Source organism: Onychostoma macrolepis, chromosome 05 (assembly GCF_012432095.1).
Source record: "Onychostoma macrolepis isolate SWU-2019 chromosome 05, ASM1243209v1, whole genome shotgun sequence".
In the NCBI taxonomy this organism is placed as follows: domain Eukaryota; kingdom Metazoa; phylum Chordata; class Actinopteri; order Cypriniformes; family Cyprinidae; genus Onychostoma; species Onychostoma macrolepis.
The window spans coordinates 24,248,621-24,272,732 of NC_081159.1; the positions used below are offsets into that span (position 1 = coordinate 24,248,621).

Below are 24,112 nucleotides of genomic sequence, written 5' to 3' on the forward strand. Positions count from 1 at the left end.
TCTCATGACAACGCGTCGTAAACATATGTTGCTGTCCCTTTAAATAATTTGAAACAAAGTCATGAGGTGGCGCGGGAATTATGGGAAGTGTAGTGGATAGTTTTCAGGGCAGCGCTTTCCTCTGCTGAGCGGAGCAGATGTGGAAGACTACAATCCCAGCGGCGCCGGTGTTGCTGTCTTTGGCTCAGTTTCTGTCGACGTGGGAAAAGCGGCGCAAGAGCAAACAACGCTCAATCTATGGGTGTATGCGCTTGAGATGATACGAGTGTCATGCAAGAGGACGCGTGTCTCTGAAAACAGATTCAAGCATGTGGCTCAAACCCGAAGAGGTGCTTCTCAAAAACGCGCTGAAATTATGGGTGACGGAGAAATCCAACGATTACTTCGTGCTGCAGCGCAGACGCGGATACGGAGAGGACAGCGGCGGATTGACAGGTAACGTTACCGGGAGCGCGCGGATATCCGTGTTCAAGCGCTAGGCATCAGTTAATGTGTTAATATGTATCCAGCTGTCATCTCTTTTTCGGTGTTAACACTTCAGTTAATTTCCCAAACTGTTGATTTTTAGTTTTAGCGCCAAGTGCTTTTGCAACAGGCCAAGGGTTAATGCAGTCTTGCAGACTGGATGTTTTTTTGCAAGTTTGACTGTCAGCGGACTGATGATGTGCTCTTTTGAGTGCTGACGTCACCACTGCGGTAAACTGGCCGTGTGCATAAAGGTACTTAAAAATGCAACATTCCTCCAGATATGATATATTTAGACGCTGAAGCCCACACGGGTTTAATACGGAGACTGTTCAGGTGGGTCTGGGCTGCTGCTTCTGTTTGACAGGAGTTGTTGCGTCACGCTGTGACGTCAGAGTGTTTACTGGCAGATGCTTGAAAGACTTGAAAATGTCTCGTCAGTAAAGGACATGATAACTGCAAGTCTGCTGTCAGATTAAGCCAGTTTAAACTATCATTTAAAGATACGTTCATTTTTACTATTTGAACATTGCATGTTACATATAAACAACTGAATTGTTCTAAAGTTTTGAGAAATATAATTATAATGATGTACATTTGCATGAGAATTAGGGTTACACTTTATTTTAAGCTGTCCTTGTTCTGGTGTAATTATACATTTAAGTACTGGGTAATATTAATTAACTACATGTATTCACTCTATGGTTAGGATTAGGGTTTGGTTTAGTGTTGTTTGCATGTCATTATGCATCATTTATTGTTATTACAATAATAGGTACATGGAACACGTGTAACAAGGACACCTTAAAATAAAGTGTTACCTAACTCAGCATAATATCAGTAATTCCACTGTAAAAAAATATATATATATATATATATATATATATATATATATTTACAAGTTACTAAAATTACTTCTAACAATTGTTTAATTTATTTTTAGCTTTCATTCAGAGATTCTTTTTTCATGTATATGTGACCCTGGACCACAAAATCGCATGCTATATTTGTTGCAGTAGCCATTGTTTGGGTCAAAATTATCGTTAAAAATCATTAGGATATTAAGTAAAGATCATGTTGCATGAAGATATTTTGTAAAAATTTAAAACCAAATTTTTTATTAGTACTTTGCATTGCTAAGAACTTCATTTGGACAACTTTATATGCAATTTCTCAATATTTAGATTTTTTTGCACCCTCAGATTCCAGATTTGAAATAGTTGTATCTCAGCCAAATATTGTCCGATCATAACAAACCATACATCAATGGAAAGCTTATTTATTCTGCTTTTTTAGATGATTTACCCTTATGACTGGTTTTGTGGTCCAGGGTCACATATATACAATTGATCCACCATTATAAATTGACTGAGTATGGAAAAATATGAGGATAGTTGTAAGTTTGTGGCAGGACCACAGATTTTTTTTAATCCAATCCTGCAATTTAATGCGGATTGGAAGGATGGCTCTATATATTAGTGAGTTGAAAGCCAACTGAGCTGCTGCGTTTTAATGCATTAGAGATTTATGGCTATTGGTCTGCTGGGAATTGTCTGCAGTGGTAGATGTTGGGTCACTGATGACAACAACTTATTAATAAACTGAACTGAGCAGGATAATGACACTAGTTTTGCAAAATCGACAGTGTTATTGAACTGAATTGAAACAACACTGGACTAAATTGAGATTAAATTGACACTATTATCTTCTGTAGAGCTGCTTTACAGCTGAAATTGAATTTGTTTTATAACTGAGGAATTTTACACTGTTATTTTTCTGTTAATAATGTAAAGCTGCTTTGAAACAATCTGTATTGTATAAATGAGACTTGACTTAATAAATAAAATAATGGTTTATATAAAATAAAGTATTAGTAATAAGTTTCGTAGCATCACAGAGTCGCCAGCACAGAAGAATTTTTGGCCACAATTGTTGTTGAGCTGATTATAGGTTTTACTCTAATTAGTGACTATTTTTTTCTTTTGGAGTTCATCACCATGGAAACCTTTGCTTCATGGCTAAGGGCCATAATACACCAGCTTCTTTCTGAAGCAGTGCAGAGAGGACAGATTTTCAGTGACTAACATTAAATTCCCTGCTAACATCCTGATGTGCATCAGGGACATTGAAAGAAGTAGATCAAGTGCCAGTCAAACCGTATTGTTTTATCATAGTAACGCATAATGTTTTAATGTTTTTGAAAGGAGTCTCTTATGCACACATTTATTTCATCATAAAAACAGGAAAAACTGTAATATTGTGAAATACTATTACAATTTAAAATCAGCAGCCATTTCTCCAGTCTTCAGTGTCACATGATCCTTCAGATGTTATTCTAATATACTGATCTGATGCTCAAGAAACATGTCTTATTATGATCAGTGTTAAGAAAAATGAATGAAAACGGCTGCATTTGTATGAATGTAATGGCTACTTCATAAATGTTTAATATTTTCTTGCTGTTGTCTTTTTATGTTTTCATATACTGTTGTAATTCAGACTGCAGATTTAAAGAAAAATATATATAGTTTTTGTAATGTTATGTTTATTATTTTATGTCATTGTTTTAGGCCTACTGGTTGGAACTTTGGACACAGTTCTTGACTCCACAGCCAAAGTTGCCCCGTTTCGCATTTTACACCAGACGCCCGACTCTCAGGTGTACTGGAGCATTGCCTGTGGTGAGAGAGATGCTGCACACAGTGTTAATGTGCATGTGAAGGCTCAGACTCTTCATTTAGATCCTCATATAATGTGTGTTTGTGTGTGTGTGCAGGAGCATCTTTAGAGGAGATCTCACAGCACTGGGACTGGCTGCAGCAGAACATCATCAGAACTCTCTCTGTGTTTGATTCTGGCGAAGACATCACCAGTTTTGTCCAGGGAAAGATAAGGGTGAGAGGGTTTAGAATGTTGTTTTTTCTTTTGTTTGTGTTTTGTGGTATTTTAGATGTAAGTCCCAGTCTTGCATTGTTGACTTCAGTGGCTGTATGTTGTGTTTGTCTAGGGTCTGATAGCAGAGGAGGGCACATCAGCCAGTGACGAGGAGGATCCTGAACGCTTCCGGGAGGCTGTGCTGCGCTTTGAACGTCTGTTCGGTTTGCCTCAGAGAGAGAAGCTTGTGACGTATTTCTCTTGCAGCTACTGGAGAGGACGAGTGCCAAACCAGGGCTGGATCTACCTCAGCACCAACTTCCTGTGTTTCTACTCCTATATGCTGGGAAATGAGGGTTAGAAACATGATCGCCTGTTTATACATAATACCACAAGCTGGCTATTTTATGATGGTTTTATAATTGTTTGGTACCAAGGCACCACATATATTATTATACTTGTGGCCCCCTGGGATTTGGAATCAGTAAATTTTTTATTTTTTTTAATGAGTCTCTTATGCTCATCAAGGCAGCATTTATTTGTTCAAAAATACAGAAAAAAAACAGTAATATTGTGAAAAATTATTGCAATTTCTAATATTGGTTTCCTATTTTAATTTTAGTGCTGTCAAACGATTAATCGCATTCCAAAATCAAAGTTTTTGTTTGCAGAATATATGTGTGTGTTTTTATATATACATAATAAATATACACAGTACACATACATATATTATGTAAACAATATGCGAATGCGATTAATAGCACTATTTAATATACTTTATAGTATTTCAGTGCTGAATTTTCAGTGTCACATGATCCTTCAGAAATCATTCTAATATGCTGATTTATTATCAGTGGTGAAACTGTTGTGCTGCTTAATATTTTTTTGGAACCTGTGATATTTTTTTCAGAATTCTTTGATGAATAAAAAGTTAAAAATGAACAAATAGATTTTTGCTAGATATTCTAACAATATGTCATTACTCTCATTTTTTTTATCCATTTAACACATCCTTGCTGAATAAAGTATTAATTCCTTAAAAGAAAGAAAATAAAAAAATTACTGACACCAAACTTTTGAATGGTAGTGTATATTGTAACAAAATTTTGAACAAACACTGTTCTTTTTTAAAACTTTTTATTCATCAAAGTATCCTGAAAATAAAGTATCACATGTCCTAAAAAAATATTAAGCTGCACAATTGTTTCGAACATTGATTATAAATCAGCAATTTGGAATGATTTCTGAAGGATCATGTGACACTAAAGACATGATGCTGAAAATTCAGCTTTGCTTCACAGGAAAAAATGTCAAAACTTTTGAATGGCAGTGTATATTAAGTTTGCATATCAATGAATATTCATTATTTAGCAACTCAGACAACTCAATTTTTTCCACATGCAAAGAGGTTAACCAGTTATAACAGGACATTCACATATCAAAGTCCTAAAGAGCCAAATGTGACCCAAAAACCCAAAAATTCTGTCATCATTTACTCACCCTCATGTCATTCTAAATCTGTATGGTTTTATTTCTTCTGTGGATTATAAGAGATATGTCACATATAACACCTTATGTGCTTCATATATAATGGTTTTGTCTTTATAAGTGTTACAGTTGGCATCTGCCAAAATCTGATATTATTCATGGTTCGTGCATTTCTTGTTTAGTGAAACTGGTGTATTCCTGGGATGAGGTGAGCCGCCTGGACCGTACGTCGAGTGTGTTGTTGGCAGACAGCATCCGTGTGTGTGTGCGTGGAGAGGATCATTTCTTCTCAATGCTCCTGAGGCTCCAGCAGACATACCTGATAATGCAGCAGCTGGCCGAATATGCCATTGTGCGGTTCTTCGACAGAGAAACATTTAAAGCTGAACATCCACTAGCCAACCCTCTTCACATCACGCAGAGGTGCATTAGTTTTATTCCTCTGTTACCTATTTTTTCTTTTACTGGACGATGTCTGACTCTACTGTAATCGTTGCAGGACTCTGGAAATCCATGCACGGAATCAGTCATTCGAGCATTTTTCCGGTTGCCACAGGAGGAGAATCTTTGTGAAGTGCATGAGAGTTTTCTCTGGGTTCCATTCAGCCATGCCAATACGCTTGGAAAAATCTGTGTTTCTGAGAACTATCTGTGCTTTGCAAGCCAGGATGGGTCTCAGTGCCATCTCATAATCCCTCTATGGGAGGTGCGTACACTGCTCATTTTTCTGCAAACTGCAAAGAATGTCATGGTTAAGACTGCCCTTAAGAAAAAGAAGTATGCGTAAATTTATTGAATATGCACTTGTACTTCAAATCTTAAAAGTATATGTTTAAAAAATATACAGCTAATATAAATCAAATAATAGGCCACCTAAGTGTACTTAAAAAGAGTACACTTTCATGTTTCTCAATGCACTTAAGTACACTTTCAAAAAGTGCACTTTGTAATAATAAGGTAATAAAAGTACACTTTTGATTTGTTTTAAAAGTCTTTTGTTATGCTTTAAAGAAGTACACCTTATGCTGACTAACAATAAAGCAAATGTAATGTACTTTGTAATGTAGTATTTTGTAGTGTATTATTCAATAAATTATTTTAAGTTAATATGTTTTATATTACAAATATATATATATATATTTAAATACATGACATATAGTTTTCAATAGAAATGTCAATAAAGTATATTTTAGTTTACCATAAATGCAACACAGTTGCAAATGTACAGTATGAAGATCGGTTGCATAAACTACTTAGACTAGTCTTAAAAAGATAGTCATCTAATTTGTTTTCTTAAAGACAGGTCATGACTTCTTAAAGTCCATTACAAAAAGATAGATTGGTCTGCTAGTAACAAAATGATACATTGGTAATTGCTAGTTAGTCAAACTATTTCTTAAGTCACAGTCTTAACATAGTGCCTATGTTTATGCAACTGACCCCTGTTTTTAAGTTAAAGTTGAACTACTGCTTTATGTTGATGTTGAATAATCTTGTGTGAATTATACTTTCAACACCAAAGTGATTTCCATTAACAGAGGGTAAAAATACATTTTGAAATATATTTTACCTACAGAATCTAAGCAATCAATCCAGATTAAATTTGAGAGAATTTTTTTTCACCCCTTTTGGCCATTGGCATATTCTCACAGTTCTGCCTTTAGACTTTTAAGAGTTTTGTCGAGTTCTTAAGTTTCTGCTGTTTTGTTATCGCTGTTTGTATTTCATTAATGCTGATTTATGTGTGTTTTGGCATTAATGTATTCCTGTAGGTGTTTAGTGTGGAGCTGCCAGATCGTGGTAGTCGTGCCCTGACTGTGTGTCTTCGTGGCAAGAGAGCTTTGCGTTTTTCTGAGGTTCGGGATTTTGAGCGACTTGCTGCCACCATCCGCAGAAAGTGTGGGACAGCAGGAAGCCCCCAGCACTTCATCAGCAATCCGGTAATTCCTCTACACTCCATCCACTAATATTAGAAATTGTGTGTTTCAAGTAGGCAAATACTTTTCATGATAATATATTTCATAACATTTAAAAAATATCCTGCATTTCATGGTATGATTTTGTGGTAACTGTAAAAATGCCAGAGGAGACTCTAGATTGTATGTGTGTTTTTCTCTCTGAGGATGAGGAGGGTGTTATGGTGGGGCAAAGTCAAGCCGTCAGCACTGAAGCTCTTATGAACGTCTTTCATCCACATGATGCAGAAAACCTTGACCCCAAAATGGTACAGATAACCTTACTGCAATATTGGTGTAATGTTAGTTTAGCAAAACATGTGGTATACACTACCGTTTAAAGGTTGGTTGTCTATAATATTAACATAGTAGAAGTGAGAGTAAATGCATTTATGATGTTACATAGGATTGCCATTTTAAATAAATTCAGCTTTTTTCCATACATCAAAGAATCCTGAAAAAATGTATTGTGGTTTCCACAAAAATATTAAGCAGCACAACTGTTTTCAACACTGATACTAATAAGTGAGGTGGTCTTGAGCACTAAATCAGCAAATTATACTGTTTTCTGAAGGATCGTGTGACACTGAAGACTAGAGAAATGGCTACTGAAAATTCAGCTCTCCCTTCACAAGAATAAATGACATTTTTTTTAAATATATTCAAATAGAAAACAGTTATTTTAACATTGTGATTGACAGCTGAAGGAGCGAATGAAGGAGCAGTCGTGGCAGATCCATTTTGCTGAATATGGCCGTGGAACTGGAATGTTTTGCACCAAAAAAACACGGGATCTCATTGTACGAGGAGTTCCAGAGACTCTCCGAGGAGAACTGTGGATGCTCTTCTCAGGTGTGTGTTGTTCTGGTTGTGTGTGGGTGCATATGTGCCACAGTTTTGTACATGTATGTTTGCTTGTGTTATAGGTGCAGTACATGACATGACCTCTCATCCCGGATACTATGGACGGCTATTGGAGGAGTGTATGGGCAGCAGCTCGCTTGCTTGTGATGAGATTGAGAGAGATCTGCATCGCTCACTCCCAGAACACCCAGCATTCCAGAGCGACACGGGAATCTCAGCTCTTCGCCGAGTCTTGACTGCCTACGCTCATCGCAACCCCAAAATCGGCTACTGCCAGGTAAAAACACACACGCAACATTTTCATCTAGTCTGGCACATGGTCTCAGCATCAAATTGCACAGTTCATAAAACATCTGATTGATCTTTTTCACCAACCATCATGTTGCAATCTGATTGAATGTTTGTGTTGGTGTATTAGTGTTTATGAGGTTCAAGTGTTTACATGTCAATCAGATGATCCTAGCATGTCTAAAGGCCCATTGTTTTGGCCTGATTTTGTTTAAAATGACGTCTTTTGCTTAAAGTGTAATGGGGCCTTAAGTGACTGGTTGTAGCTTCAAAGTGAATCAGACTTTCTGTTGGTGTACAATATGTGTGCATACAACATCCTCCTCATGCACAGCTTACAGTATTATCTGCAAGACTAGCATAAACACAATTATTCATTATACACACACAAACAAGATACTGTTCTTGCACATCGCATCAGTATTTGATATTAAATATTTAATAAAACAAGGTAAATGAAAACCAGCCGAATCTATGGTAATAAAGAACATAATACTCATTGAAAAATATTTCTGTGTGCACGACAGAAAGGAAATGAAATTTGAATAATATTTTGGCAATCAAAACTTGGTGTATGCAAAGTAAAACAATGGAAAATATGCAAAGTGAAGTATTCAAGGAATATGGTGAATGCATAAAATAAATTATTTTATAAATTTTTTTTTTTTTTTTTTTTTTTTTTGCTATGGAAGCCAAATTATTTTTGCTTATATTCAGTTTGTATACACAGCTATCACAAACTCTTAGAGGGACCAAAAAAAATCTGTCAATTTAAATGCAAATTTTTCACTTTATTCACTAAAAAAACTCTACTCCACTTCCACTCATTCTAATAATAATTTAGTTTTCATGTATTATAACTGTATTATGTTGTTTTGTCGGTCTGTCCAGGCAATGAATATCCTGACGTCTGTGTTGCTGCTGTATGCTAAAGAAGAAGAGGCTTTCTGGCTGCTGGTAGCTGTGTGTGAACGAATGCTCCCAGACTACTTCAACCGTAGAATTATTGGTATGTGTGTGTGAGAGATCTGGTTATACACATCTCATCCCCGCGAGGTGATTGAATCCTCTTAATAAACTTGCAGGCTGCCATTATAACACAATGCCAATGGTGTCGTAATTGGATTATTATTACTGAGCTTTGTTAAGGTGCTTCACAATTTTTTTTCATGTTAAGTACTTCCTCCTATTCTGTCTGTAATTAGTTGTGGCATTCTGTTTGTTGCTGCTAGGGGCAGTTTACTCAATCTATTTATTTTTGAATACAGTATTATTCATGTCTCAGTGTGTCTGTATTCCAGGAGCCCTGGTGGATCAGGCTGTGTTCGAGGAGCTGATCCGTGAGCATCTAACCCAGCTGACCGAACACATGACGGACCTGTCGTTCTTCTCGTCAGTGTCGTTGTCATGGTTCCTGACTCTCTTCATCAGCGTACTGCCAATAGAGAGTGCTGTGAATGTTGTCGACTGCTTCTTTTATGATGGTATCAAAGCCATCCTGCAGCTTGGCCTTGCTGTCCTTGACTACAATATGGACAATCTGCTTTGTTGCCATGATGACGCAGAAGCTGTCACAGTCCTCAACAGGTGATTGGAACGTTGTCCTTTTAACATGGCCAAAGCATGATTGTAGCAAGCTGTGTTGTCTTTGTTATGTGCACTATAAAATTAAAAGGGGGAATTTTAAACAGAAAAGGTGTCACAAAAATGTATTTACATATTATATTATATTATTGAAAGGAACATTTTTCCATGCTGTGTGACTCATGCAGCAAAGATCTTGATATCGAACTCAAGAGTGTCTTTGGCTGCTGATTAACTGTAAACAACATCAATTTCTTTACTTTTTGCAGTGGAAATTTTTTAATTTACAAACTTAACCTGTATTTTATCCTTCAGGTTTTTTGACAGTGTCACAAATAAAGACAGTCCCCTGCCAGCTACCGTACAGCAGGCATCTGCAACAGCCAATGACAAATCAATACAAAAGGTTGACATCAGTGATCTCATCAAAGAGGCATATGAGGTAATGCTACACACTTTAATATACTGTAGTGAACATTAAAATCTTTTTTATGTCTTTAGCTCTGGTTTTGTCAGAACATGTAGTAAGCGCAGAATTTGTATTATTTTTAAGGTAGTGAATTTATATCAAACACTCAAATGAATCTGATGTCTTTGTTAATGCTTTGGTAATTCACACCTGTTAGTGTACTCATGGTGACAGATTTTATAGGAATGTAAAATCTAATTGTGCGATGAAAAGGTGTAAATTGTTCAGCACGTTCGAACTGGTCAGTTGCATGGAATGATGAAAACCCCCCTCTGACAGGAGTTCTGTGGTCAGCAAACCGAAGGTCTAAAATAGGCAGTTGCTCAGACTAATGAAACTCTTTTTATTTCAGAAATATGGAGACATTCAAACAGAGGAAGTGGAAAACATGCGGAAGAGGAACAAGCTTTATGTCATTCAAACACTAGAAGACACAACAAAACAAAATGTAGTAAGTACAAAAGCCATGCTGTATACACCTTAATTTCATAATATAATATAATAATAAACTAAGCATTAAAATTTCAACAAAAAAATAAAAAAGATTCAGTATATGCATTTGTAGTTTATAGATTTTGATGCTGATTATTTAATTCATAATGGATAAAAAAGAAACATACAAAATAGAAGCAGCATTATAAAGCTTCATGCATAGAGTTATGTGGTTTCATCCCAAATTTGATTTTGAAAAGTATACACTACCGTTCAGAAGTTTAAGATCAGTAAATTCTTTTTGAGGAAATGAATTTTATTCAGCAAGGATGCATTAAATTCATCAAAAGAGTCGGCAAAGACATTTAAAAATGTTTCAAATAAAAGCTGTTCTTTGATTTCTGAATAAAATATTGTCAAATATTTAAAATTGTAACAGTATTTCACAATATTAATGTTTTACTATATTTGTGATCAAATAAATGCAGCCTCGCTGAGCAAAAGAGACTTCTTTCAAAAACATTGAAAACTCTTACCGACCCAGAACCTTTGAATGGTAGTGTAATTTGCATAATCTTTTTTCTTTACACAGTGTTTGCACGTACAGTGGCAGTAAAGATTATTGATGTTTAATCGTCTGTTATTTTTGTGTCTTATTGCTGCAGCTGCGTGTTGTTGCTCAAGATGTGAAATTCAGTGCTGCTCAGCTGGACGAGCTCTACATGCTTTTTAAGGTGAGTTACGCTAACAAATTTGTGCATTTCAGTGCCTGAAGGCCTCAAAATGCTGTTGCTGCCACACAAACTGTTAAGCTTGTGTCTTTTGACTGTTTGTGTGTTATAGAAGCAGCACTTTGTGAGCTGTTACTGGTCAGTATGTAGTCCTGCCCTGCAGAACCATGACCCCAGCCTGCCATATCTGGACCAGTATCAGCTGGATCAGTCCCAGTTTAGTATCCTGTTTAACCTCCTGCAGCCGTGGACCACACACACGCATGTGCGCTCGCTGGCACGGTCAGCCCTCCAGCTTCTGGACGAGAATGGAGACGGACTTGTGAACTTCAAAGAGTTCATATGCGGTCTGGGTAAGAGGAGCCAGCCCTGAACTAAACTGACTGCCCTTTGACCTTTCACCGCAGTACATAGCTGCTTTCCTTAAACCTGCCAGATTCATTCAAGTGTGTGTGTGTGTGTGTGTGTGTGTGTGTATTGCAGATATCCTATACAACAGATCATTCACAGAAAAACTAAAATTTCTCTTCAAACTGCACCTTCAACCAGGTAAATGAATTTTATGATCTCTGCAACTGTGCTGTAATAAAAGTTTAGTGTGAACATAAGATATGGTTACACATGTATATTATTAATCTTTGTACAGTGAGGAAAATAAGTATTTGAACACCCTGCTATTTTGCAAGTTCTCCCACTTAGAAATCATGGAGGGGTCTGAAATTGTCATTGTAGGTGCATGTCCACTGTGAGAGACATAATCTAAAAAAAAAAATCCAGAAATCACAATGTATGATTTTTTTAACTATTTATTTGTATGATACAGCTGCAAATAAGTATTTGAACACCTGAGAAAATCAATGTTAATATTTGGTACAGTAGCCTTTGTTTGCAATTACAGAGGTCAAAGCGTTTCCTGTAGTTTTCACCAGGTTTGCACACACTGCAGGAGGGATTTTGGCCCACTCCTCCACACAGATCTTCTCTAGATCAGTCAGGTTTCTGGCCTGTCGCTGAGAAATACGGAGTTTGAGCTCCCTCAAAGATTCTCTATTGGGTTTAGGTCTGGAGACTGGCTAGGCCACGCCAGAACCTTGATATGCTTCTTACAGAGCCACTCCTTGGTTATCCTGGCTGTGTGCTTGGTCATTGTCATGTTGGAAGACCCAGCCTCGACCCATCTTCAATGCTCTAACTGAGGGAAGGAGGTTGTTCCCCAAAATCTCGCAATACATGGCCCCGGTCATCCTCTCCTTAATACAGTGCAGTCGCCCTGTCCCATGTGCAGAAAAACACCCCCAAAGCATGATGCTACCACCCCATGCTTCACAGTAGGGATGGTGTTCTTGGGATGGTACTCATCATTCTTCTTCCTCCAAACACGTTTAGTGGAATTATGACCAAAAGTTATATTTTGGTCTCATCTGACCACATGACTTTCTCCCATGACTCCTCTGGATCATCCAAATGGTCATTGGCAAACTTAAGTTGGGCCTGGACATGTGCTGGTTTAAGCAGGGAACCTTCCGTGCCATGCATGATTTCAAACCATGACGTCTTAGTGTATTACCAACAGTAACCTTGGAAGCGGTGGTCCCAGCTCTTTTCAGGTCATTGACCAGCTCCTCCCGTGTAGTTCTGGGCTGATTTCTCACCTTTCATAGGATCATTGAGACCCCATGAGGTGAGATCTTGCATGGAGCCCCAGTCCGAGGGAGATTGACAGTCATGTTTAGCTTCTTCCATTTTCTAATGATTGCTCCAACAGTGGACCTTTTTCACCAAGCTGCTTGGCAATTTCCCGTAGCCCTTTCCAGCCTTGTGGAGGTGTACAATTTTGTCTCTAGTGTCTTTGGACAGCTCTTTGGTCTTGGCCATGTTAGTAGTTGGATTCTTACTGATTGTATGGGGTGGACAGGTGTCTTTATGCAGCTAACGACCTCAAACAGGTGCATCTAATTTAGGATAATAAATGGAGTGGAGGTGGACATTTTAAAGGCAGACTAACAGGTCTTTGAGGGTCAGAATTCTAGCTGATAGACAGGTGTTCAAATACTTATTTGCAGCTGTATCATACAAATAAATAGTTAAAAAATCATACATTGTGATTTCTGGATTTTTTCAGGGTGTTCAAATACTTATTTTCCTCACTGTATATCTGTCCCCTCTACAACCCTAAGCAGTCTGTTTAGTTCAGTAACTCTTAATCTGTATATCTGACCCATGTATAACCCTGCATAATCTATATGTTTAACCTATCTATAGCTCTGTATAATATTTAAATCTAACCCCTCCGTAACGCTTAATCATCTATACAGGGTAATATTTGGGTCAAATATCTATAAACCTCTGTATCCCTATTTAATCTATATATCTGCCCCCTTTATGAACCTGTATAATCTATATCTAATCTCTAACCTTCTTCATTATTTGCTTAACTTATAAATTTTACATTTTGTTAGTTAGTTACTTATTAGATGCTTTCCTATCCAAAGGAACTTAAAGTACATTTAGTACTTTGAGATTTGGATTACTAGCCTGGATCAGTAACTGCTAAAATGCCAGCACTTTATCTAAATCCCCATCACTGGTGATAAGTTCAGGTAGCATGTTTGTGTGACTGTGCCTTTCAAAACAATTGGCAATTTTGACAAGTGCAGATTTATCCATATCTTATGATCACGACTGACACTTTTTTTTGCTGATTCGAATAAAAGTAGAATGTGCACATATATGCATATTTTGTGTGTTTCTTCAGGGACCCTGGAGTGTAAGATTTTACCGTCGTCTAGATTTTTTCCTCCGGCTGAAGATCACTCTTTCTCTACTCGTCTTTCTGGTCAGCTTCCACTGCTTCCTGTGGCTTCTTATGCCTCTTTTCTTTTCATTTCATTTCATTCATTCGTTCATTTCTTTCTTTATTAATTTATTCATATTTATTCACATTTCTTTTCACTCTTTCTTCTTTCGTCTGGGTGTGTTATAATGTCACTGATTTATTTTGTGTTCCTATGTGTATTTTTAAATATTTGTTTTGTGTGTAGCTTTTTATATTTGTGTTTAAGAGGGACTTGTCTCACCTAACTGCCAAAAAGCTTTGATTTCTAGAAACACTCCTCATTTTGGTGTTTTACAAGAAGCAGAATCTCAAAACCCTGCCCACCCTGAAAACCATATAGCATGTATATCTATTCATGCATGTGAGTGTCTGTGTTTCGTGGCTGTACATTTTTTCCTCTCTTCCATGTAGACTCTGCAGAAGATGGAGTGATCAGAAAATGTCCAGAGAGAGGTGAAGTATTCATCCCTGTCCTCTAATCATGTTCTCTTTATCATATCAGACAATATCACAAATAAACCATGACGGGGTGGTCAGGGTCACTGTGCAATAACCAAATGACTGTGCGTTTTTGCTTGGCTACTTGACAAATAAATGGACGTAAAATATTTGAGTTGAAAAGTGAGCGATTGCTAGACACTTAAGTCAAATATAGAATTTATTAGGGTTATTATACAAACATATTTGACCACAGAATGCTGTGATTGATGAATCAGAATAATGTAGTCTAGGGTGCTGTTTAAAAATATGTTGTATTTTGCCCCTCAGGTCGTGCTAAAGTAGATCTGCAGGAATATCTGAAACAGTGGCAGGAAGACTTGCAACGGAGAGAGGAGAATATTAAAGATCTGCCCAGAATTAATCAGGTACACACACACATTGAAGATGTGGTCAGAACTCAATGGGTACATAAATCTGAAATGTCTTTGTTTCATTTGTTAATGGTATTAAATGGCTTTTTTCCATCCATTTAATTATGACTGAATGATGGCTTTTCATGTCTATATGGCTGAGATTTTTCCAGTTCATGGATAGCTGATCTGTGTACATTAAAGGGATAGTTCACCCAAAAATGAAAATTCTGTCATTAATTACTCATCCTTATGTCATTCCAAATCTGTAAGACCTTCGTTCATCTTCGGAACACAAATTAAGATATTTTCGATGCATTCCGAGAGCTCTCTGACCCTCCCATAGACAGCAAGGATCCTAACACAATCAAGGCACAGAAACGTAGCAAGGAGATCGTTAAAATAATCCACGTGACATCAGTGGTTGAACCGTAATTTTACGAAGCTACAAGAATACTTTATGTGCGCAAAGAAAACAAAAATAATGACTTTATTCAACAATTCTTCTCCTCTGCGTAGCCCTATAGCGCCATTTCAGAGAGTATCACATACTGTACGTAAACAACGTATGCACGCGGATATGTTGTTTACGCTTTGATCTGAATGTAAACAGTGTATCCGCGTACATACGTTGCATACGTTGCTCATTCTTATTTAAGTACAGCACCTGGTTGGCTTTGTCCTGATCAGTGATGATTCCACAAGTACTTTGAGGTGTTTGACAACAGTGTCATCAGCAGTACTATTCCTGTTCTCTGCCATAGTCTCTCTCTGCTCTCACTATCCTGAACACATACAAGCTCAAGTGGAGACTTGTTTTATTGAAGTGTAATAGGAATGTTGCCCTTGGTAACCTCATGACCACATTTAAGCCATATAAATACAGTTCAGTTTAATTAAAGAGACTGTATCAACTGTGTTCCAGGTGCAGTTTATTGGTTTGACGAAGACTCTGTACAGTGTGTTCCATGGCAACGAGGAGGAGGAGAGTCTGTACCGCGCCGTGGCGCGAGTGACCAGTCTTTTGCTGCGCATGGAGGAGGTAGGGCGGAAGCTACAGGAGAGCAGCCCGCAGAAAACGCCCCAAAGTACACCCACCAGCACAGCTCAGCCGGAGACCTCCCCAACATTACCCACCAGCCCTGAGACCGAAACCCTCGCGGAGGGTGAAGGCAACCAAACCGAGTCTCCAGCCAGTCAACAAGAAACTGCCCCGTCCCACTCTGACATTACCCCGACCTCAACCTCGCGTCCTTCCACGCCCACCAGCAGTCCCACCGGAACCAACAGCCCCATGTTGGACACGCCAACAGACACCCCCAGCTCGCCCTCTGCGGTCAGAGACGGGGACTGGAGTTTCTCCTTCGAGCAGATTCTTGCGTCTCTCCTGAATGAACCGGCTGTCGTTCGCTTCTTCGAACGGGCTGTTGACACAGATTCTCTGATCGCACATGCACGCAAAAACCAGCTTAAAGACGCACACTAACACAATATATCAGAGCAATCACAGCAAAACACTGCCCTAAAAGCCATAAACCCTCTCCCTTCCTCTTTCTCTTTTTCTGTGCGACTTGTACAGGTCAGTGTTTGTGAAACACTTATGTCCGTTACAGATGAGGAAATCGTTTTATTTATATACAGACGCACATATGCAGGACAAGTACAAATCAAAGGGACCCCCCAAAAAAAAAGAACTGAGGCATAAAATGATTCAGATTGCACAGAATGAAGAAAAACAGGTATTTTGATGTAATATAAAAGATTAGTGTTCGATGTTATTCGTGTAATATAAATGATTGGTGTGAGATATTGTGATATAATGTAGATGAAGGTCTTATGATGTAATATAGATAAGCTATTATATTATAAATACTAGTATAAATGGCACGTGTGATTTGGGATGACGGTATGAAAAGGCTTTGCCTGCTTTATCCATTAATTAACCTCGAAACGGCTCACACGCACATGCACTACGTCTGTCATTCCCAGCCTGACCTAACGCACGAAAGCACATGTAGGACCACAAAAGGAAGGATGATTCTAAGGGAAATCAAAACACTATGCTGTTGAACTGCTAATAGCTGACAAAAATTCTATTGTGCGAGAATTCATTCAAAATATCTCGTTCCATAACACATATGTCGCCTTACTCGACTGAGCTATGAAATTCTTTCGTTCTTTCCGTGGAAGCTTGATTAGGAATGCCCAGAATGGTTATGCTAATGAGGAGGCGGAGTTTAGTCCACATCATATCACATTCTGCATTATTCAAGATTATAGTTGTGATTCGCTGAATGTGTTTGTCTACAAACCGAAATCTGTGGTTTATGCCTTATTAGTTTTTGATTCAGGACTTCAGTACGATCACAAGTGCTTCCATTTAATGAAACCTATTTCATCTTTAAACATTTTTCGCAATCATTTTGGAAATTAGTTTCAAAATATATTCGAATTTTGTCATAAAACAAGAAGTATATTTTCTGTCATTATTTTACAGATTAAAAAATATCATAGAGAACATGTTGAAATGCTTTAGCAAGAAACATATTTAGAACGGTTGCGCTGTAAATGATATGCAAAGATAATTTTTCTGTCAGTTCATGTAGTCGAAGCTGTAAGAAACATTAAGTGATAAATCACTTCACCTATCATAAGAGTTGTTGTATGATGCTTAAAGTGGACAAATGAGTATGCAGAATTGTTCTTAATTTTGAATTCTGTGTAAATGTTGAGAGCTTGTGGTGATGAGTGCAAGAAAGGGAAGTTGATGTTTTGTGGTTATTCCGTTTGAAGTTGTGTCAGGTCTACACCAGCTAAACAAAGTTTTTTGTTCTGTGTGTAATAAAGTAATTATGTTCTTCTAAAGCTAAAAGGCAGAGTAGAAAGCCGTAGTGTGTATTTTCCATTCAATTGGTTGTTTATCTAAGGAAGATGTTTTGGTTTTGTGTTCTTGCACACTAACCACAAAGTCCATAGAAATACTTGCGGAAGGAGTTGCATTGAAAGATAAATTATTAGTATTGCATCTCAGAGTCGCTCTCATACTGTTCTTGCTGAACATTTGATGTTCGCTTCATGTACTTCAGGGTAATAGTGTGGTCGTTTTGATTTTTAGTTAATTTTTTTTTTAATGTTTTTTTTTGTCTTAAATATATAACTTTGTTACAATCTGTTTGTGCCTCATAAACTGTCACATTATGAAAATTTAATGATAAAATAAAATGTATGAAGAAAGGATCTTCCCTCTCTTTTTCTCTCTGTCTTTAATGTTTTTCTAGGAACATGGGAATATCAAGCTAAGCCTTCTGCTACTCTGAGAGCAATATAAGCAGGATGCCCACAGTGCTGTCAATAGTGTGATCAATCCCAACTGCAGGCATGCAGACAGGTCCCTGCTGTGATCTTCTTCAGCCTTTGATAAGTCACATGAGGAAGGTTACATAGGCTATTTTATGACGGTCATGTTGGCACAGCTTGACATTGTGTCCTCTGACCCTTGCCACTATGGCAGCACCTGTTGTGAGACATGCACACACTTTTTCTTAAAAGGGGGAGATTGTAACCTGGGTCTTGATTTTGACAGTACATAACCCCTAACAACCATGGAAAGTGCTGATCATGAATCCCACTTTTCGCTTTGATTTTCGCTTTTGATTTTGATTTAATGGCAAACACTGAAGATGAGCAACAAAGCTGTAGATTTATTATGCAACACATGGATTCCACACAAAAGAAATTCATTTAGCTCAATAATTTGTATAACTCTTTTCCATTGACTTCCATTCAGATAGAACAGCCTTTGATCTCCTAATTGGGATGCATCTAGTCGCAATGAAATGGGAGCATTGGCAGATATTTTCTTGTTGTGACAGACAGATTGTTGGAAAAGAAAAAAAAAACTTTTTGTTTGGAATTTTGAGATATGTAAATTGGGGAGGGACAGTCACAGGTTTAAGAAGATTAAATTATTGGAGAAGTCCAGCATACAACACCAGAGTCGGCAAATCGGAGGATATTTTAATTAAGAATTATGAGGTAAATAATAATTATAATAATAAAACATGTATGCATGAATTGTTCACTCACAAAACATATATTTAGAAAATAGGGTGCATTTTCATCTCATGGAAGCTTTAAGCAGAGGTTGTAGTCTCCCTTTGGGAGAAGGTCTCTGGTCATGCAGCTTTTCAAAATGTAAAAGATAGAGTTTGAAAACTTTGGATACCACCTTATTTCTGCCATAAGAGCAGGCGCGGCCATTTGTAAATTTAATGGGCCTGGCTTCCGGTGTCATCCGCTTCCAGCTATTTTTAGCTGTACAAAACAGCTCATTTTGCTGCTTGATATTGCAAACTGGTGTGTCTTACTTTAATATTACATATTATTTTAATGTATTAATTATGAATACATTGGTTTGTAATGCAAACAGTTTTACCGTTAACTGCATTTTGTTATTCTTGTCGTTGTTTCTTGGTTGTGGCTACAGAGGATGCAGCAAAAACCGGAAGCTAACAATAAATTACATTTTCTACCTATTAGATTCTGTTTTATTAACATCTACACCTACCCCAACCCTAAACCTACCCCTTTCAATAATGCAAAAACAGTAATTATTGTTGTACAGTGTGAGAAAAATGATGCTATATTGATGTGCGCATGCCCGGTAGTTTTTGCTGTATCCCTTCTAGCCTTAACCTTGTTTTATTCCCTACAGAGGCTAATGAACCGGAAGTCTCTAACATTCACAGAAATAGCTTACGTCCATGTTGAAAAATAAGGTGGATAGTGAGCTTCCCAATAAAAGTAAACACTTCACATTTTATTATTCAAAAGTATCCTTTTGAAAGTATCTAATCTTTCATCTGTCTTCTGTCTGTTTGAAAATGTATACATATTCATTTTACAAGATTAGTGTATGTATTTATTTATTTATTGTCTGTGAGTATTAAGTTATTAGCTTACCAACCAACACGCTAACATGAGACACTTTGTGCAGCGCATGAGTGACTCTTAATGGAGCTGCAGCCTATTTGAAATCAGTCACTTTTGAGGCTCTTTTTGGCTTAGAATGATGCTGCTTTTGAAGGACAGTAGACTGCAAGAGAGCTCACAAGGTTTTGGAGCGGAGCTCGAGAGGCAATAACAGCCATAACCCATCAGTGACACTTTTTGGATCTGCTGAAATGCTTTTGGCAACATCTTGAGTAAATCTGTACTCTTGCCCAATGTAACAGATTTAGCCAATCAGTGCTCCTTCCCGTCCGTCTGCCAGACCTGTCTCAGGTTTCAAACCGGACACACACACACATACATGCAAAGTGTCTCTGGGCACTCATTTCAGCTCTCTAAGAATAGTCTCCAGTGTTTATTTAAGAAGTGAATGCACACATAGCAACTTTGCTTTATATCATTCATGTTTACAGGAGAATGTGTGGATGGTACATTCATACAGTGCTGGTTCTCTGGTTAAAAAAAATGAAACAGGCCATAGACACACTGTAAACACCTGGTAAAGACAGTCAGCCAAGTCTAGATGATGTAACTGTTGTAAGCTGTTGACTTGTAAAATGTGATTAGTGTTGCCACTGAAAAAATATAAATAAATTTATTTTGCTCCACTTAAAAAACTTAAACTTAAATTTAAACGTTCACATTTTACCCGTAAGTCTCCTAAGTATTTTATTGTTGGCAATTGAAAAGCATTTTTAATTCATTTTAAGTGATCATCCTTATGAAAGCCCTTTTCCACCATGTAAGAAAAAAATGTTTTGGTAAATCATGATTATGACATATAATGTTGAAATTATGTAAGTCATATCTAAGTCATTATTCTGATATAAAAAATCAAAAATATGAGATCAATTCATAATTATGACATGGAAATCAAAATGATGACAAAATGTCGAAATTATAAGAAAAATGTATAATTATGACAAAATTTGTCATAATAACTCATCATTTCAATTTTTTTAATCTCTTCATAATACCCTTGATGCCATAATTCTGACTTTTTATGTTATACATTTTTTTACGACTTAATGCGTCACAATGTTTATTTTTGTCACTTTTTGACTTACCAATTATGATTTATCAAAGCAAAGCTTCCATATGATTTTAGTTTATGATTCAATCATTAATCTTTTCCATTAATGATCAAGTTATTGCAATGTTCCCACAAAATGAATTCAAGTAAAGCCTCACGCCAATTTACATTCAGACTCCCTGATTCTGATGTCACTCTGAATGACACTTTTATTCCCGTCATGCGCTCAGAGCCTGTGAGCGAAAGAGGGAATCTCTTGTGTTCAGGAATCAGCGATGGAGTCTTGTTTGCGTCTGCTCAGATTTTGAGGTCATCCATCCTGGTCTTGTTGTTGCTGTATCGACTTGAGTGGCTTGGCCTGCGCTGCTGGCTTGGTGATCCGGGGACAGAATTTGCCGTTTTGCTGATCTTGACATCTGTAGCGTCTGGTTTCCCGCTGCGCTCTACAGCCATGTTCTCGCGGTTCTGCTTATAAACAGAGCGGCTGCCGTGTGGCGGGAAGGTTCCATCGGGTTCTGAGAGGTTGAAGTGTGGCTCTGTGGGAAAGGGAGCCGGAGGTGGTGCGTGAGGTGGAAAATACGGGTAGTTTGGCACAAACGGAACCACAGCATCCTCACTGGGCGCTTTAGATTCAGTGTCGCAGACAGAATGAGAGCGCCTGTATCGAAGACCCTGGCGGCATTTGGTGAAGCCCAGGTGGTACATCTCCACCAGGTTGAGCAGCAGAGAGAGACAGGCCACGGCCAGCATGAACACGATAAAGATGGTTTTTTCTGTAGGTCGTGAGATGTAGCAGTTGACGGTGTTGGGACAGGGCCATCTGTTGCAGGTGTACAGTGGCTTGAGCTCGAATCCATAGAGGAAGTACTGTGCCACAATGAAGCCCACCTCAAACAGTGTTTTGAAGATGATGTTGAAGACATACGTGCGTAGTAAGACTCCCTGCAGACGGATCTTCCCCTGTTCGTCACGTATGGGACCTTTTCCAGATTTGGTGCTCAACAGTGCCTGTTTGTCCGTCCCGCCTGCCTCGTTGCATTTTTGTTTCTGCTCCATGCGCACCAGGTGCAGGATGTGGCCCAGGTAGATCAGTGTCGGAGTGGAGACGAAGATGATCTGAAGCACCCAGAATCGAATGTGAGAGATCGGGAAGGTTATATCATAGCATACGTTCTGGCAACCGGGTTGTTTGGTGTCGCAGGTGAAACCAGACTGCTCATCGCCCCAAACCTTCTCTGCTGCAGCACCGAGCACCAAGATGCGGAAGATGAAGAGTACGGTGAGCCAGACTTTGCCCACCACCGTGGAGTGTTCCTGGGCGCTTTCCAAAAGCTTCCCAAGAGAGTTCCAGTCTCCCATTACTGTTGCGTGCCCACCTGCAAATAGATACACCAATTTTATTTAAGCTAATAACCAGTAATGGCCAATAATCACTAAATGGCAGATGTGAAAATTCTACATTAATTAGTCTGAATAATAATTGGCAAAGGTTATCTAAATTTGAAAAAATAAGGGAAATGAACAAGCACAATCCAGTCAGCGTTTACATGGTACAATACATCCCTACAAAAACGTATACTCTATGTATTAACTTTTTCTTAAATTTAGGTCCAAAAAGAAAAGAAAAGAAAAAAAGAAAAGGTCCAGCATGTATCAACACACACGTTTACTAAATGTGGACATTCTGTAGACTTCTATTGAATATGCATAGTATACATAAAATTACCATAATCTAACCATACCAGAAAACTTTTGAAAATATTTGTAAATGAGGACATCCTCAAATTAAGGTTTTTGTCAGATTTAGATTAATCCTGAGTACAAATTTATCCCCAAAATATGGTTAAATTTTTACATAGGCACACAGATACTCGCTAACACACACATATATTATTAGAAGGGTGGGCTAAAGGTTCTTTGTCATGTTTGAGGGATGTGTTTGGTCATGTGGCCCTGAGGTTTGACTGACATGTCTTCATGCCTGAGCATGACCTGAAACAGGTGGACATACTCGACCCCTACACACACACGCACATAAGGATCTTCCAGCACACTTCATACTTTCTGTACTGCATACTGTCTGTTAACAGATCATCTTAAAGTAACCGTTAAAGCGTCTTAACTTTTCAACCTTTTTAATGCTATGGACCCCAAAAATGATGCTGCCCTTGTGAAGGGGCAGCTATATATTTTATGTATAGAGTAAAAAATATATATATTATAAACATGTCTCAAATATTACCTGGAGATATCTACTTTCCAGATAATATCTAATACAAACTATCTACTTTATTTTATTTTATAAATTCATTTATTTTTTGCTGCATATTTATTTGAACAATTCTGGAACTTGTCCCTGGACCTTAGTTTGAAAACCTTGGCCTTTATGTGCATATAGATTCCAATAATAAAATTATGAAAGTATTTTACCGTTATATATGAATCTAAAAGCCTCTCAGTTGAGCTACTGTATTTATTTAGCTTAGCAGTTTCACACTGAAACACACAAATTCTGTGAAGAACATCAAACAAGTATTTCTGAACTAAAATATACACCCTTTCTCAGATAATCACCCAGACACACTGTGATTAGTCATTCACAAATAAATACACACACACACACAGTCATATATGAATTATCGCATTAGTCATAATACTAAATATAGGATCCTTTTTGCTTCCCAAAATCTGATGGATCTGACAATATTTTCTACCATTATTGAGCCATATCTTTACATATAAATCCATAGATTGATTCATGCTGGCAAATGAAAGGAATCAAAAACTGTTAAAAGTGAATACAAGACAGAGAAGAGTCTGAAAGGGTATTAAATTGATTTCATTCTGACAGATGCTATTCCTGTGCTGTCTTCACTCAGTTTGTGTGTGTGTATATGGGAGTGTATGAGAGTCGGTTAATTCTATAGCTTGAGACTCACCTTTCTTAAAAGTCCAGAGTTAGAATGATCCCCTCATACATAAATAGCAATAAGTCTACAAGTCTGGACGCAGTGCTGTACTTCTTCTGTCATACATACACTTTCTTCTGTACTCCAACACTGGCTCAAACAGAAAGAGAGAACTGACCGATACAAATACACTGTATAGATGTGTACGTGTGCATGTGTGTGTGTGTGTTGGGGTTAATTTTGGCAGTGAACACAATCCCTAGGGAGAATTTTGAAGAGTGTACCACCTGCCTTGTTTCTCAGAGCCTCCCGGATGAATGACA

At 37.8% G+C, this 24,112-nt stretch overlaps 2 protein-coding genes across 2 annotated transcripts; one reads left to right on the plus strand and one right to left on the minus strand.

Annotated features, from left to right (window-relative positions):
• The first annotated feature begins 92 nt into the window (after positions 1-92).
• tbc1d8b (TBC1 domain family member 8B) lies at positions 93-18,074 on the plus strand. Its single transcript, XM_058775987.1, is given in 22 exon segments — positions 93-435; positions 3,036-3,146; positions 3,242-3,360; positions 3,473-3,695; positions 5,010-5,250; positions 5,327-5,358; positions 5,361-5,533; positions 6,600-6,767; positions 6,950-7,051; positions 7,484-7,634; positions 7,709-7,923; positions 8,826-8,943; positions 9,236-9,521; positions 9,834-9,960; positions 10,340-10,438; positions 11,085-11,153; positions 11,263-11,503; positions 11,634-11,699; positions 13,906-13,986; positions 14,398-14,439; positions 14,755-14,852; positions 15,763-18,074. Coding segments are annotated over 22 exon segments (3,450 nt in total). The 5' UTR covers positions 93-308; the 3' UTR covers positions 16,324-18,074.
• A 2,143-nt stretch (positions 18,075-20,217) lies between these two features.
• gja2 (gap junction protein, alpha 2) lies at positions 20,218-23,938 on the minus strand. Its single transcript, XM_058775988.1, has 2 exons — positions 23,820-23,938; positions 20,218-22,256 (listed from the first exon to the last, which is right to left on the minus strand). Exon 2 carries the CDS (start codon positions 22,237-22,239, stop codon positions 21,178-21,180), a length of 1,062 nt encoding a protein of 353 aa, XP_058631971.1. The 5' UTR covers positions 22,240-22,256; positions 23,820-23,938; the 3' UTR covers positions 20,218-21,177.
• Between the last annotated feature and the right edge of the window lie 174 nt (positions 23,939-24,112).

Bases quoted from the DNA above. Each gene is read 5' to 3' on its own strand.
- gja2 (XM_058775988.1), bottom strand. From the start codon at position 22,239: ATGGGAGACTGGAACTCTCTTGGGAAGCTTTTGGAAAGCGCCCAGGAA.